Genomic DNA, 17,081 nt, shown 5'->3' with positions numbered 1-17,081 from the left:
TTTATAATGATAACTTAAAATTTACAAACTAAAAGATTTAAAGGAATAAATTCGCAGTCGAGACCCCAGCCAAACCATTGATATATTAGCAATTGAATTAAAACTGAATTTATCCAAAATATATCATAAATAATATGTTTTTTTTATTATTATATAAAAGATGTTTTAGTTCAAAAAAGAAAGTAACGGAGAGGTAGGTAATTACATTGCCCCCAGAGTGAAGATTTTTCTATTAGTGCTTTAATTTTTAAAAAATTATAAGTTAATATAAAAATAAATTGATTTAATGATAAATTTGGTCACTTTGAATGTTTTATCAAAATGAGTTGTATTTTTGAATCCTTTTAATCGCCAACCTTTAATTTTTTTCTTCAAACTACTTTTTCCAATAAATTCAATGTTTAACATTTCTTTAATTTTTTTATAGATAATTACATTTATTTCAAGTAATAAATCACATTTTATTAAAAATATTTCACATATGAAATTTCACATCATCCCCGTTAACTTTTTAACAGTACTTTCATTAAATTTATTAAAGAAAACAATTTAAGAAAAACCAAATTGATGCCAAAAAAGAATTAAATTTTTTAATAAAACATGATTAAATTTATGATTAAGCAAAATAAAATTCTACTTGGAACTTTTTTAACTCCATCCTTAAAAAAGGATTATAAATATTGAGATTCGACTGTGTAATTGGAAGAAATCTAAAGTTACCTAAATATATGTATACCATAAAGCTTTCATACATCAGTTAAAATTGGTGATTAGATTCCTATTTATTGGATAAAAATATAGCATAAGAGTTACAATTTAAAAATGGAAATTAAAATCCTGTAATTTGTGTGATTGGCAAGCAAGAAAACAGAAGAGTTTGGGGATAGAGATTTTAAGGCATGAATTAAATTTCCCTGTCACTAAAGATGGTTTGAAATAAATTATAGTAAGATTAAAAAAGGCTTGCCCAAATTTAACTAATTTAATTGGACTTCTAATCTCATTTTTTTATGATGAATTTAATGCTTACAATATAATACCATTTTGCATCAAGTACTAATATACTTGATGCTTATTTGAGGTTATAAATAATTAAATAAGTTCAATTTTAAGTTGTCTATATTATTTTTTAAATATTTTTATCTTTAATTAGTATTATATTTTTATATTTTTTTCATTTATTAAAATTTTTCATATTAACATTCTTAAATATTTTAAAAAAATAATTCTAAATTTATTTTAATTACATTAAATAATTATTATTTTTGATGTTTTATCTAAATGAATCTAATATTATACTCAAATAATTATGATCATCTTAATTTTCAGCTGCAGCTTTTTACAACAATGTTAAAAATCTGAAAGTAATAAATCATATTTTTTCTTTAAAGCACTTTCTCTAAACAACAATACTAAAACAATACTAAATTAATCCATAGTAGTAGTAAAAGAAAAGGGTAGGAATTTCCTTCATGGTTGTTTACTATGAGTATTATAAGATTTGATAAAAGAATTACTAAGACAAAAATCTTATTTTCTTTTCTTTTTATTATTAATACTATTTCTCTCTGAAGATTTTACTTGCAATAAGATAATCTAATTTTTATTTATAATATAAATTGAATACAGCACGCGCAATAAGTTTACCCGCTTATATTATTTTTTGAAAAATATTAATTTTAATTTAATAATACTTCTATTTTTTCATTTATTAAAATTTTATATGTAAGCAACATATTATTTTTTAAATATTAATATTATAATATTTTTTAGTAGGTTAAAATACTTTTAAGATATTAAAAATCACTCTTCATTTTTTTAATTTAAAAGTTTAATCTAAACATTGATAATTTTAATACTTTAAGATATTAAAAATCACTCCTCTTAAGTTTTTAAATTTAAAAATCACTCACTCAAGTTTTTAATTTAAAATTTTTAAAATTTTAATCTAATCTGATAATTTATATTAAATTTTGTCAATTTAACAGCCATTCATATGAATTTGATTGAAGATCAATTTCAGACATTAATTTCTAAGTTTGTAAGTTTTTAAGTAAAGGGACTAAAAGTACATTTTAAACTAAGTAAAAGAAATTAAATACCAAATACGTATAAGTTACAAAGTTTAGAAAAGCTTAAGGTTAAAATTTTAAGTACCAAATAAATCTAAATAATTTAAGTAACAAATAATTACAACCAATTTTATAAAATTCACAAATCTAACACCAATTGTCGGGCCTACTCATATTCAAGTGTTGGCAACACATGAAATATTACCCTGGCTTGTACTAATATGACTCTCTCCTTGTAAAAGGAATTCATTTTTCAATGTATTTAGAGTTCCTTTTGGAAGATATCAGATCACATCCTCGTGTCCAAATCCAAATATGCATATATAAACAGGTATTAAAAAAAACAAGAAGAATTCGCACACCGTCAAACATAAATCTATAGCACTGTAAATTCCAAAGGTCTGCACTGTATTCCAAAAGGTTAACACATAATACAAAGACATGTTATTCGTGTATGTTCCCCGAACATTCTTACAACATAAGTTCTACAACAGGAGTAAAGATAAGCACATGATACAAGGTTCACACTATTTTTATAGTCATATCATCATATTAAGATTCAAACTCTTTAACAGTTTTACCATACCATTAACTTTCAAGAGTGATCTTGCTCCATGTGGTTCAGATGGTAAGTCCCTTCGTTCTTATGGTGTACCTCCACCTTGAACTTCTCTTCCTTGTCTCCTCTCTTCACTTTAAGAACCATGTTCAGTTTTGCAAAATCTTCCAATACCTATTTGCATACTCAAACACTTAGCACCCGAATGAAACTGATTTTGCAGTTGTTCAATCATATGTTGATTGTCAACTAGGTTGATTGATTTTTAGTTCTTGGACAACGAATCAAATCTTTAACACATTGAAAGATGAGCAAGATTTTCAAGTAGAATCTAGAGTTTTCACAGTACAAAATATAATGAACCAGAAGCTAGTGTGAGGTGACCAGAACTTCGATGACACCATTCTTCTATGGTACTCAGGCTTTGGTATGAGTATCGGATCTGAGTATGTATCATGCCCAAGTACGTTCAATATACTCGAAAGTTCTTTGGAAGGTCATATTTTCAAGCCCATGTTCGGTTATGGATTGGATAGGGATACAGAATAAACACATACACATAGTTATATAACATTGTATGACACATTCTCCTGTAACACATTTTCATTTTCAATCAAACACACGACTTATATGCATACAAAGATGCATAAAGGAAAGAATAAACACGTTGACAAGAGCAGCAACCAGCTCTATGTTACTCATAATTGGATGCCAATATCATACACATGTATTTGGGGTGAAGGATCATATTCTCATACTCGTATCCGGATATAAAGAACTTATGCTCTAACTTCCATAAGAATCTCAAACATCACACTAAATGGGATGCAGTTAAAATAACCAAATCACATGCCAATTATGGTAAAACATGACAAAGATTCGAGGAAATGGGAACAGATTGGTGCTTACTTCAGCGTTGGCATTAACTATTTCTTTAAGTTCGTAAGGCAGAAGGGAATTGGATCTCTGTTGTATGGTCTTCACAGCATGATCCGCAGCATCCTGAACTACGGGATCATTTGTGGCCACCGCTTGCAGCATTGGTCCATGGACATCTGAACATAATTTAATATAAATTCCCAATGAAGTTTCAAATAAAACTATACGTAAGAGATTAACAATTTTCTTGGGACTTCAAAACCAATATTAATATAGAATTTCTCTCTTATGCAATTAGCCGATGTTTGATATTGCTTTCTTATTTTTGTTCATTTTTTTGGGGTTTAAACACTAAAAAATTCATACAAAAGTAATTATATTTGATTTCCTATCAGTGTTAATATATCTAGCATATCTACACACTATATCATCAATAAAAAACCTAGTTTTTAGAGTAAAAAATTAATTAAAAATATTCTAATACACTCACAAAAATTAAAATTCGTTGTTTAAAAAACCCATCTCAAAAAGAAAGAAAGAAAAATCAAACTCTACTATTTTAATCCGCTTTCAGCAATCAACGGATCATCATTTTAAAGAAAACCCAGTAATCTCCTAAAAAAAGTATTCAAACAAAAAGAGAAAAAGTTCAACAACCTTTCTTGGCACCAAGATCACAAGCTGTAAAAGAAGCGGAACCATCAGCATCACCAGCATGTTTAAACTCCTGCAATTCTTTAAAATTCATCCAAGGTTTAACCCAAACTTTGGCTTCATAAAGCTTCTTTTTGCCGGCGTCGACAGCTTCCACCGTCAAATGGTGAAGTGTCCCCGCCACAACTTGCTCGCTTGCTTTCACAACCCTCACAAACTCCACCATTGCATTTTCTTTCTTGTTGTGCTCGTCGACGGCAAAGCGTGCTAGGTTTTCGAGCTCGACGCTGTTTTGGGAGCCTTGGGAAGGGTGGACTCCGCCCAAAGTAGTGGTTGTCGCCATTGTTTCAGGGCCGAAGGTTGATTCAGCGATTATATTGTTGAAGAACAGAATTGAGATCAATATAGAAAACAAAAGGGAGAACAGAAATCTGGGGTTTTGCATTTGGGTGGAAATGAGAACTTTTCCGGGGAACAAATTGGGGGAATTTTTATAGTGAATTTGGATCGAAGCTTCGGCCTTTCGGCTTTTTGCCGCAAAAATTTGACACGTGAGTAGCACGTGTCAGTTGAAATAAAATACTTTTGCTTAATAGTTAAGCAATGATAAAAAAGACAAAGAATGATAACGTATTTTTTTTTTTGGAATAAATAACGTAATTTGGACATTAACTCAATGATGATAATAATGATAATAATAATTATTATAATTATTTTTTGACATTTATGAAAAATAAATAAAATAATATATTTAAAAATTTAATGTAATTTTGTAGAATGAGTTTTAATTCGATTGATATTATATTATAGTTAGTACATGATAATTTGGTGTCAAATAGTTGAAGTTTATTATCCTTTTATTTAAACATTGTAAAAGATTATGAATAAGTTTAAGCATTGTATAAAAAATAAATATAAAAACAACTTATATTAAAAAAATACACCATACAATTTATGTTTTTAATCTTTCAATGCTATATTTTACGATATTTATATTATGCTAAAATATTAATTAGTATTTTATAATAGCTTGTTTTTAAGTATTTATATAATATTGATTTTAAAACAAAAAATAAATTAAATAAAAAATATTTTTATTAAATAATTTATATATAAAGAAACTATTTTTTAAAAAATATATAGCATTTTTTAAATAATATATATAGAAAAACTATTTTTTAAAAAATATAGAGCATTTTATATATAAATATTTGACAAATATTCAGAAAAAATAAAAATGAAGTGGAAAAAATAAAATAAGGGCGTGGATTTTCGCGCCAAAACAACTCAAAATTTCGTACCGCTCCTCTGTCCCAAAGGAAATAAATTTTTTTTTTCTCTTTTCTGTTGTTTTTCATTTTCTCACTCTTTTCTCTCTCACTATAAAATCTTTTCTAACAAAAATCAAATCATTGCATTTAAAAAACAAATCAGAAATTTTCTCTCAAAGAAAGAAAGATAAACAAATCAGAAATGTGAAAATAAAAACAAAACCCCCCATAAATCCTTCCTTATAAAAAAAAAACAAAAATTCAAAACTCCGATTCGTAACGCTTCCATTTTGCTTTGCATTTCAATTCCTCAAAATTCATTTTTTTTTGTTATTTTCTTAGGGTTTCTAGCTTTTCATTGATTCTTCTTGTTTTGTTTCCCCCCCAAAGAATGACAACGTTGCCGCCGTCTCTATCTCCTTCTCGTTCCCAGACCACTTGCGCTTCTCTCCTTCAAGAATTACAGGTTTTGTTCTTCATCTCTTACTTAATTTTTCTTTTTTTATTTTTTGAAATTTTTGTACTCTTTTTGGATTTTTTTACTAAGATAGTCAAATTAACAGTTTTTTTTATTTTTTTATACTTAGATAATTTGGGATGAAATAGGGGAAAGTGATGGAGAAAGAGATAAGATGCTTTTGGAATTGGAGCAAGAATGCTTGAATATTTATAGAAGAAAAGTTGAAATGACAAGAAGGTGCAAGGCCGATTTGCATAACTCTTTGGCTCAATTTGAATCCGAAATCGCCAAAATCGTCTCCTCCCTCGGCGAGCATTCCTTCTCCTTCTCAAGGGTTTGTTCATTTTTCTTTTCTCTTTCTAACATTATTATTGTTATGGAATTTTAGTTGTTTACACAAATCACTCCAATTTAGATAGTTTTAAGAAACAAAAAAATGTAATATTGAATAAAAGGCAGAGCATTTAACGTTAGAGATTTTATTTTGCGTTTTTGGCGATCTTCATTTTGTGATGTAACGTCAAGGTTGATATTTATCGCAATGGATCATAATACCATTCATGTCCACAACCGCCATAAAGGTGATGCAAATGAGTCTATGAGAGACTCCTACCGCAACTTAAATCCCTTTATTTCAGGCACTAAAGCTTGCATTTTCTAATGTTACGTTGTGTTGTTGCTTTGGATCAAAAGTTAATAATAATAATTTATAAAATTATACTAATTTTTTCAGACAAAAGGCATAAGTTTACTTGCATATATATAGAGTTATGCTATGATTAGTGTTACCTTTTAGTTATGCATTTTTTAGTTTTTATTTATTTAGTTTATAATTTTTCTTTTCACCGGCCTTTTAAGAAGCAAAAGCAAATAGTTAAAGAAAGTAGCTAAAACGGCAACCATTGTGTTTGTTTGTTGTTAGTATTTTTCTTATAGTAGAAAATGCTTCATGTTTGTGTGAAAAATGAAAAACTGTATGGCCACCAGGATAAAAAAATGGTCCATTAACATCTTAGGGTATATATTTGCTTTATGTTTCCCTATTGAATTCCTTGTTATGTGTCGCTTTGGCCCATTAGCATTTGTGCGATAGTTTGTAATATGTTGTAGTCAACAGTTTACATTCTTGTGAACTGTGAAGTATCTAAGTTCTAAATGATTTACAATTTTTATGCTGCATACCATCTTTTGATTTGTCTCGTTTATGCAATTTGAGTAGTAAAATGGCGCTCAAGCAGCAAGTATCTGCTTTAAGACTGTTTGGGATTTCTGCTACATTCTTAAATCTCAACATATGAAGTGCTTTTTTGTTATTTGTCTTCGAAAGAAGAAAAGGAAATGTCTGAGACTAATTGTTATATCATTTGAAAGATGGCCCTTTATGTGTAAAATTGTGCAAGACGTGGATGGGAACTACAACTGGTCTTTGCTTTTAAGAGTTTATTGAGGATATAGTGAACACTTAGTGCAATATAATCTGCATAACCAGCCCTTATATGTCTAAAATTCATTATGAGAAAGTGTACATTAGCTACTACCTTAGGATATATCTGCTATTTAATTTCTGTTTTTTCCCTTTATATTGTCTGTTGATGTGGCTTATTTCTGCAATTTGAGAAGGGAAAGGGCACTCTCAAGCATCAAATATCTTATATAAGACCTGTTTTGGAGGAGTTGAGGTCGAAGAAGAAGCAAAGAGTGAAGGAATTTACGGAAACACAATCACAGATTGCAAAGATATGTGCAGCAGATAGTGCATGGTCAGTCTATGATGTCTTCTGATCCACAAGTAGATGAGCGTGATTTGACTGTCAAGAAACTAGGGAGCTTAAGTCTCATCTACAGGAGCTTCAGAATGAGAAGGTGATAACTACTGTCTGGATTTTAAGCTGTATTAATAGTGCTTTGGCTTGCCTATTCCACTGGTTTTTATGCTTTTTACTGAATCTGCAGATTATCAGGCTACAGAAAGTTGACAGCCACATTAGTATGATTCATGAGTTGTCAGTGCTGATGCCCTTTGATTTCTTGAAGACAGTTAGTGGCATTCATTCGAGCTTGATTGACTCTGCAAATGGTCAATCAAGGAGCATCAGCAATGATACTCTTGCTAAATTGACAGGTGTGGTCAATTCACTGCAGCAAGAGAAGCAAAAACGGTTACAAAAGGTGACATTTTGGGGATTTAATCAATATTTTTCATGTATTGGCACATTGCATGTCTCCATAAGTAGATGCCCCTAGATTTATATGCTTATGCATATGCATGTCTAACTATTGCTGCTTACTCTTGCCTAATGATCAATATAATTTTTCTTTCCTTCACTTCAATATTTCTGCTATGATGAATGTTTTGGAGTTTTGAGATGGAAAGATGTTGCAATCGTATGTAGCAATGAGCAAATGGTTATAAAGGACTAGAATCATGAAAAATTAATTGGCTTTCTGCTCTTTGGTAAAACTAAAATCATGTCCAGTATTTGGAAGGAACTTTTGCTTATCATGTATTGCATAAAATTTTGTTCCACACTAAATCTTATTTATAAGTCAGAATCTCAAGGAGTTGCTTACTTAATAAGGTCTGAGCAGTTTTGTCAAGGTGCATACTAAGATGCACTGCCAGACAACAAAAGCACCTTTGATATTTTCTAGCTAGGTGCATTTGATCAATTGCCTTTCCTTTTGAGGTGTTAGATGCAAAAAAAGATTGCTTTAAAGTTCTCTTGCATTTTGTCTTATTTTCACCTTTACTAGTAAAAAAAGAAAAAAAGAAAAAAAAAAGAGAACAATATCAAAGTCTTTATTTCTCAATATTTGAGTGTTCATCAACAAACTTGAGACCATAGACAAACTCTGCATATTGGAAAAAAAAAAAAAAAGAGAAAGAAAAAGAGGAAAAATTTGCCTTTTTTGTGGAGAAAAGTGGATCACCCTTTATTTCTTAAGCAAATTTTGTAGATATACGGACATACATTTTGCACCTTATTTTACTCAAGCGAATACTTTCCTTTTGACCTTAAGCAGTATAAGGGTTCTAGTGCCTTGCGTGCTTATTGTGCCCTAAAAAGCACTGGGTCTGGGTAATTAAACATCATTGAAATTAAACTAAACTGGTGTAAAAGAAATTTACAATTTCTCTAGTGTATATATGTTAGTTGGTTAACCATTCTGCTTGAGGAAATGAATTTCTTACTGACCAAGTACTTCCTTTTGGTGCTTTTGTTGAGAGTGAATTTGTAGGATGGGAAAAACTAAAGTGTTTTATAGCATTTTAATATTCCAAGAGAGTCTCAGTTGGGATGTTTCTTTTCCCAGTATCATATTTGCTTTGTTGACGCCTGCATGGATTGCTGTACTATAATTGATTTCAATTAAATAATTTGATTAGTTCTTAAACCGCTCAAGTATTCGCAACTTTCATGTCGTGATCAATTTTATTCATGGAATTGCTTTTTTTAGAAGAGCCAGGATGTTTTATCTCAATCTTCTGTAAGTTCAATAGTTATTGAGAAGGATCATCCTCCATTTTTAGCTGTTGCGCAAGTTCACCAGGAATACACCATACAATCATAAAAGCTGATTTGTCTAGGTGTCCCTAGGTTTAGGATGATAATGTGTAAAGCTTTTCAACAAGGATGTTTTTACTTTTCCCTTGATCTTCAATAAGTTCAAAAGTTATTGAGAAGGAACACCCTCTGTTTTTCAGCTGCTATGGAACTTAAGTAGGGAACTGTTATATGGACAGAAAAACTGCTTTGTTTAGGTGTTCCTAGTTTGTTAGATTATAACATGTATAGCTTTGGAGAAGAACAGCTCCTAAGAATTGGAACAGATGGCAGAATTGTAGATTACTTTGTACAGTTGGTTGCTTCATACTTTAAAAGTTAAGTCGTTGGCCAAGAGGTCTCCCTTGCAAGTTCTTAAAAGTTGAAAATTAGTTTTCAAATTTAGGTGGTTAGCTTTCAAGACTAGCTCTATAATGCATTGACTCTTGTTTTTCTTGAATATCTTTATGTCGGTTGCTGAAAGACAACTGTTTTTTTCCAGTACATGAAAGACTTTTAAACTATTCCATGTCATAACATGGAATTATCGAGGAAATATGGTAGAACAGTCTTCATTTTAGCTGTTCTGTTCGGTAAGTAATTTTCATGGAAATAACGGGTATGGAAACGTATTTATGGTCGATACACTCTGTTCTACCGGGATTATTATCTTGTTTATAATATTTTTTCATCTGTATTTTTTTTCTTGTAATTAAGAGATGCTGATAACTGAGGTTCTTTCTGTAAGGTAACAACTTCGAGTTCTTTTTCAGTTTGCCTGAGGATTGATTATTTCTATTCTTGCATTTATATGTTGGTATGTGGTCTTCTTTAAATCTTTATTCTTAATTTCATTTTGTTTTATGTGTAGCTTCAATGTCTTGGGAGCACTTTGATAGAACTATGGGATCTCCTTGACACACCACCTGATGAGCGAAAGAGATTTGAGCATGTTACTTCCTTAATTTCTTCGTCAGTTGATGAGGTTCTGAGACAAGGATCCCTTGGTCTAGATATCATTGAGCAGGTTGCCCCCCTTTTTTAAAAAAAAAAAAAATAGAATTGTCAATGTTCCAAGATTATTGTACTTTCCTCTTAATGTTGAGCATTCATTGTTACGTCCAGGTTGAGCTTCAAGTTCAAAGTTTGAATGTGCTGAAGGCTAGTAAAATGAAAGAGTTGGTATTGAAGAGGCAAAATGAACTTGAGGAGATCTATAGAGGAGTTCATGTTGACGTAAACAGTGATGCAGCACGGCAGATTCTTATCAACCTCATAGAATCTGGTTCTACCAACTGAACTTTTTTCTAAATTATCCATATCTTCTTGAAACTATTTAATGTATTTTTTGTTTTCATTTCAATAAGCAGGCAATCTTCATTTCGTATATTGATTTAATTTCTAGAGTCCCACAGTTTATCTTATGTAATAACTATCTGAGTTTTCTTTTTGGCATCTTTGGTGCTATGTTCATCTTCTTTTGAAAAATTCATTTCCTTTTGTAAATTTCTTTTTCTTTTTGCAATAATGGGTTGAATTGTTCATGTGAAAATATTTTGTTGATATGTTATGTGATTAGTATTCGCCAACATGCATTTGCAGATAATGTTGATCTGTCCAATCTACTTTCAAGCATGGATGATCAGATTGCAAAAGCCAAACAGGAAGCTTTAAGCCGGAAGGATATTTTGGACAAGGTAGATAAATGGAAACATGCATCTGAGGAGGAAAAATGGCTTGATGACTATGAAAAGGTAAATCTTTTTTTGAGAAACTATTAGAATGTTTTCTGCAGCATTAAGTTTTCAAAAGAATTTTTATTTTGAGATCCTTACTTTGCCCGCATCAAAGATGCTTTTAACAGTGTTCTTCGGTGTGTGCCTAGGTGCATTAGACCAAGGTAGTTGGTATTATACTTGTGGACGTACCATTTTTGTTTTGGTACATATTGGTACCAATGTATTTCAATTTACTGTTTCGGATTTATCGGTATTTTTGTTGTTCCCATTTACTACTAGAACGGGATGTTCCTGCTGGTACGGGTGGTACCTGTACAGAATTAACTTCCTTGCATTAGACAACAAAAGCATCTGTAGAGTTTAGACCCTTTTGGATGAGATGCATTTGATCAAGCGCACTTTTTTGTGAGGCTATGAGTGCAAAAAACTTGCATAAAATCTCTTTAGTTTCTTTCTTTTTAAAAATCATTAACTATAACTTTACTAGTAAGAAAGGAGATAGATCAAACCCTCCACTTCTCAATATCTGAGCATTTAACATATGGACATGGAATCATAAGGAAACCATGTATATTGACCAATGAAAGAAGAATAGAATTTTGTATTGAACTGCTCCACTTCGGTAAGTATTTCTGTGTATTTAACCTTGGCAATATGTGGGATCTAGTGCCTAGATTGCACCTTTGTCCTCATGACAACAATGATTTTTAAATATGCATGCCTTAGTTTCATATTTTCTTTTGCAAACATGACTGCTGTCATGTTCTAGAATGGGTAGCAGTTTCATATTTTCTTTTGCAGACAGGACTGCTGTCATGTTCTAGAACAGGTAGCCCAGCATTGCCAAGGCATGGGCCTAGACCGGACTATGCATTGCACCTGAACATTAGACAACAAAAGCATATAGATCTCTGGCTGAGGTGTAAATGAATCTGATCAAGTGCATGTGTATTCAATAACAAGGACCATTAGGAAATCATGTGTGTTGGCCAATGAAAGATTAAAAAAATTTTGCATGATTTTTAGATAAAAGGGACCAGTTGTTAGTGTTTGCTATCATATCTTAAGCTAATTTATATGTACATGGTCACACATAAAAACACAAATTTATATATATTGCCTCGTCTGCGGCAATTGCTTTTTCCACACCTTGCCTTTTGAGTAATATAAAGGGTTCTAGTGCCTAGAATACCTTGTGCTCTTGGCAACATTTGGCTGGCCTTACATTTCTTAAAATTTTTTCTAATTCAAATTCATATTTATTGTTTTTTGAAGAAAAATTAATAATAATTTTGTTTTGTCATTTCTTCTAATATTAATAACTAGCTACTTTATACTATATTAGACAATCAAATTTTCACAGAGTCAACGGAGTATATAATTTAAATAAATTATCCTAGAGATAGTACTGAATCAGTTTTCCTCTTTGAAATTGCTTTAACCAGTGAAATGCTTTGGTAGTTTGCTATCTGTGTGGTGGAAATTATTAATGTCTATTTTGGACTTTGGAGCGATAATTTCATTTTTCTTATATGCAATTTTATTTTTATTATTTTTCTTTCATACAGGATGAGAACCGGTATAGTGCAGGAAGAGGAGTGCACAAAAATCTGAAACGTGCAGAGAAAGCTCGCATTCTAGTCAGCAAATTGCCATGTAAGCTTCTAGTAGTAATCTTACATCTTGACGTAGGTTTCTGTACATATTAACTTAATCTCCTTTGTTAAATAGAAAACATGCTTTATTGCAATGCAAGATTTAATTGATTTGCTTATATGCTGGCTGTTTCTTTGTATATATGTTACCATTATCATGCATTTGATTCATTTATATTACTTTTCAATGAGTAGGCAACTGGGTGATATCTGTTTGGTTCTGTCGGGTTTTTTAGATTTTTTGAACCATCCATCATAATTCGGTTCGGTTCTCGGTTTTTCCATATTAACTTTTTTTTTTATATTTTAGACTTATTTTTATAAAATGAGCTTTGTTTTATCGCTTTTGAATATTATTTGACAAAATTTCAAGGTCTTTTTCATAAATATTTCCAATAAACAATAAATTTTAAAATATTTTCACTATTTTAAATATAAAATCTTTATTTTTATATCATAAAAAATTAAAATTAATAGTATATTAATAAAAATAGAATTTGGTTTGGTTTTGTGTAACTGTGGTTTTTGAACTTGCATTCTAGACTGTCCAAATATCTCGGTTCAGGTCGGTTTCCGATTTGGACAGTGTTTTCGCTCACCCCTAGTTATGCTTGTCCTGTTGATGTGGTTTAAATAATTTTCTTGCTGTAATTTGTTCTGTGACTTCTTTTATGATACATTCCAGCATTGATTAAAATCTGTAGCTTTAAATTTTTTCCCCTGCATCCTCAAAGCTTCTTAAAGGACTGCATTATTATTTTTTTACTTGAAGTTTATGCTGTATTATTCTGACTCAGGTGTGTATCGCATACAAGTATGTGTCTTACATTGGCATGTTTAATTTTTCTAAGCATTTTTCACGTATTTTGAGGGTCTTTGGAGTTTCATATCCCATCCCTATGTAAATGTGTTGAACACATCTTGTATACAAGCTGGGGGGAACCTATAAAGTGGTATGAGGAAGGAAAGTCTGGCAAATATTTCTACACAATGTTTGCTTTCAACCTCACCAGATTTTCCTTGTGACCAGTAAATTCCAAAGTAATTTTTCAGTCTTTTAAGAACTCTCTTCCTAATTCTAAAGACCAGAATTTTCTAGAGTTAACTGGTGCTCCTAGTTGGAATGTTATGCTAAGGTCAGGTGATTAATTGAGCTGATCTGAGCTTGACTTGAAATTCAAAGCTTCGAAACTTGATTTGAGTTTAATCAAGTTTCACTTCTAAAATTAGATCTCAATTCAAGATAAAAATTTTAACTACTTGAGTTTGTTCGATTAGGCTCTTTTACTTAATGCCCTCAATTTTCATGCTCAACTTCAAATTTTATTATTTATTTCTGAGCTTAAGCTCCAGTTTGAAATGAGATTTTCCAGTATAGTTAAAAGGTAAAAGACCTCAACCAAACTCGTGTGATACTCTAATCAAGCATTAAGGTACTCGAATTTGACTTGCTCAATAGCTCAAACTCGACTCAACACCAGAGAGTCTAATTTGAGGGTTTTTTTTTTTTTTTGAGTCAAACCAATTTCTGAGAGGGATCCACAAATAATAACTGAATTATTGCCAAGTATGAAATAATGGTGATACTTATCAACTCTAGTGATTGCATCTCTGGATAAGAAACTGGAGGCCTGGGGGCATATGATGCAGACATTTATTGACTGCCGCTGTGCATATTGGCTTTTACTTCCTGCGTATATTTGGTTTTAATTGCTAATAGTGAAGCTTTAAAAGAACCAAAGTTGCCAATGTCTGTTCCTATCTATAGGTCCACGACACATTTATGATGTTTATAACTGTGTGCATAGGTGCTTTATCTTGAACTGCATTGACAACATGATAATTTCACGGACTGTCTATGACCTAAAGAGAATCATATTGAAAATTTTGACTATTGTTTAAAAGTTTATGAAACTTTACCAAAAGATAGCTTTGCATTGGTGATTGTATTCATAATTTTTAGTGCTTAATGTCCGTCATATAATAATACTTAATCTTCTTTTTGTTGGATAGCTATTGTTGAACATTTGACTGCAAAAGTAAAAGCTTGGGAGCTTGAGAAAGGAATCCCTTTTCTGTATGACAAGGTAAGTGGCTTATGATTTGTGTTTTGTTTAAAATTTTAGTTGGTTTTGATTGTTTATCTCAAAACTGGTTTATTATTGCAGGCTTCACTCTTAGATATGTTGGAGGAGTATACCATGTTACGTCAGGCAAGAGAGGATGAAAAGCGTAGATCTCGGGTATGATTGTGAACTTTACTATTTAATCAGGATGATAACTTCTCAATGTTAAACCTATCCCCTGCCCCTTTCCCCAACAAAAACAATTACGTATTGATTTGTAAAGCATGAATGAAAAGCTACCTCATCTCATCTACATCATTGCAACTCAATCCTAATTAACATCGCTGGTCCTTTTTGAGTTCTTGTGTCTGAATAAAGAGACACATATTTGGATGCGACATTCATCCTCGAGTCCTGATAGCAATACATAGCTTGTCATGTGATCAAATGTTATTCAACTTGCTATGGGGATATGGCTGTGGCATGAACTAGCCTTTATTCCAATTCTCACAATGTGTCATTGTATATCATGAAGGTATCTGCTGATCTTTGTTCATTTGATTGATTTTGCTCTATCTTTCAGGAGCAAAAACGGCTGCAAGAACAATTTGCAGCAGAACAAGAGGCACTCTTTGGCTCAAGACCAAAAAAGCCGTTGGCTCAGACCAATGCCACGGTTGGAACACCAACCTCTCGCCGTGTTTCTACTCCATCAGGTAAGCATGGTGTTTCAAACTTAAAGGAACGTAGAGAAACTGGTAGGGTTAACAATGTAATACCATTAAATTTCGTTGCCCTCCCTAAGGATGATCCCATGTCTCGGGGCAATTAGGACTGCCTTTGCCTTTGCCTTTGCCTTTGCCTTTGCCTTAACCCTGGTTTTAGGACACCCATCGTAAATGATTCACAACAGAAGTTGGAACTCTTTCTCCCAGTCATTTTCTTACATTTTTTACTTGAGATTAGGGATGGGTTTTTTTTTCTTTATTGTATGACATGAAAGACGCTTTTATATAGATATATGATAATCTGTGCATGTGTTATATATATCCTTTTTTTTGTACTAGTTGTGTACATATAGATATGATATTTTAGAAGGATCAAAACTATAGCAAAATTTGATTAAGTTTTATACTTTTATGGGTAAACTACACCATAGGTCACCCAACTATGGGCTGTTTATTTTGGTCATTTAACTATGAATTTTTCTAAATTGGTCACTCAACTAAGTGGATTTGTTTTGTTTTGCTTCTTCTTCTTCTTTTTTTATATCGTCCTTTTTTGTTAAATGCCCTTAACTATTGAAGGGGAGGGTGAGGTGGTAGCATAAAAATTGGTATAATAATAATTTTAGTCCTTAATTTTACATATTATATAAATTTAGTAATAATTTTTAAAAATTCGAATAAATATATAAAACTGCATAAATATTTTAAATATATATAATATAAAACTAGAAATAATAAAAATTGGGTTTCTCTTTTGTGGGGTTTTCTTCATTTGTGTTCGAATATGATTTCAGGGTTCCTACTATGAGTTTTAGATGGAATTTGGGTTTGAAACCAATTTGAGCAATAGAATTTGGGTAAATCGATGGATTGTTTTGCCGGTTCTTTTGTAGTTAGTTTTGCTAAATAAGAAGCAGATAGAACAGATGAAACTAAAAGCAAAAGCTGTTGAGCAGCATCTGGCGGGGTCAGTCCTGCTTCTTCCTTTCTTACTAAACATATTTGAAAAAAGAACTTCTTTGCAGACTTTCAATGGATAAAATTTTGCTAAACAAACATGAACTTTTACAAGAGACCACCAAACCATTAAACTCACATTTCATTAAAAAAAAAAACAGACCCAGAAAATTACATTGCCAAAGCAAAGTGAACAATAGCATAACGAATAAATCAATAAATGAAACCAAACATATGTATTTATCAATTAGTAAATTCAAACTTGTATAAGCATGCGTAATAAACTTTATAGGACAAGTCACCATCCATATCAAAATATCAACTTAAATAACAAAACCAACCGACCTAGGTATACGTCATACACAATAGAGAGCTAATTGATTTTCTGAGCTAAGGTTTCAGGTTGGATTACTATGGTTCTCATTAGAGATCTATACACGAAAACAAACATAGTTGTTCGCTGAATAATATAACATAATTTGAAACCAATACGTAC

General features: G+C 31.3%; 2 protein-coding genes across 2 annotated transcripts; one reads left to right on the top strand and one right to left on the bottom strand.

Moving 5' to 3' along the window:
• Positions 1-2,463: 2,463 nt before the first annotated feature.
• On the bottom strand, positions 2,464-4,783 carry LOC107915187 (cysteine proteinase inhibitor 12). The gene is made up of 3 exons (XM_041077997.1): positions 4,168-4,783; positions 3,541-3,686; positions 2,464-2,805 (listed from the first exon to the last, which is right to left on the bottom strand). The coding sequence occupies exons 1-3, from the start codon at positions 4,607-4,609 to the stop codon at positions 2,668-2,670; spliced, it is 726 nt and encodes a 241-aa protein (XP_040933931.1). The 5' UTR covers positions 4,610-4,783; the 3' UTR covers positions 2,464-2,667.
• A 742-nt stretch (positions 4,784-5,525) lies between these two features.
• LOC107915186 (65-kDa microtubule-associated protein 5) lies at positions 5,526-15,947 on the top strand. The gene is given in 13 exon segments (XM_016844346.2): positions 5,526-5,901; positions 6,023-6,229; positions 7,516-7,635; positions 7,637-7,715; positions 7,718-7,758; positions 7,849-8,064; positions 10,312-10,467; positions 10,566-10,725; positions 11,043-11,194; positions 12,748-12,835; positions 14,848-14,921; positions 15,003-15,077; positions 15,484-15,947. Coding segments are annotated over 13 exon segments (1,692 nt in total). The 5' UTR covers positions 5,526-5,826; the 3' UTR covers positions 15,733-15,947.
• The last annotated feature ends 1,134 nt before the right edge of the window (positions 15,948-17,081 follow it).

Source organism: Gossypium hirsutum, chromosome A10, assembly GCF_007990345.1.
Source record: "Gossypium hirsutum isolate 1008001.06 chromosome A10, Gossypium_hirsutum_v2.1, whole genome shotgun sequence".
NCBI classification, from domain to species: Eukaryota; Viridiplantae; Streptophyta; class Magnoliopsida; order Malvales; family Malvaceae; genus Gossypium; species Gossypium hirsutum.
This window is presented reverse-complemented; position numbering and strand designations above follow the sequence as displayed.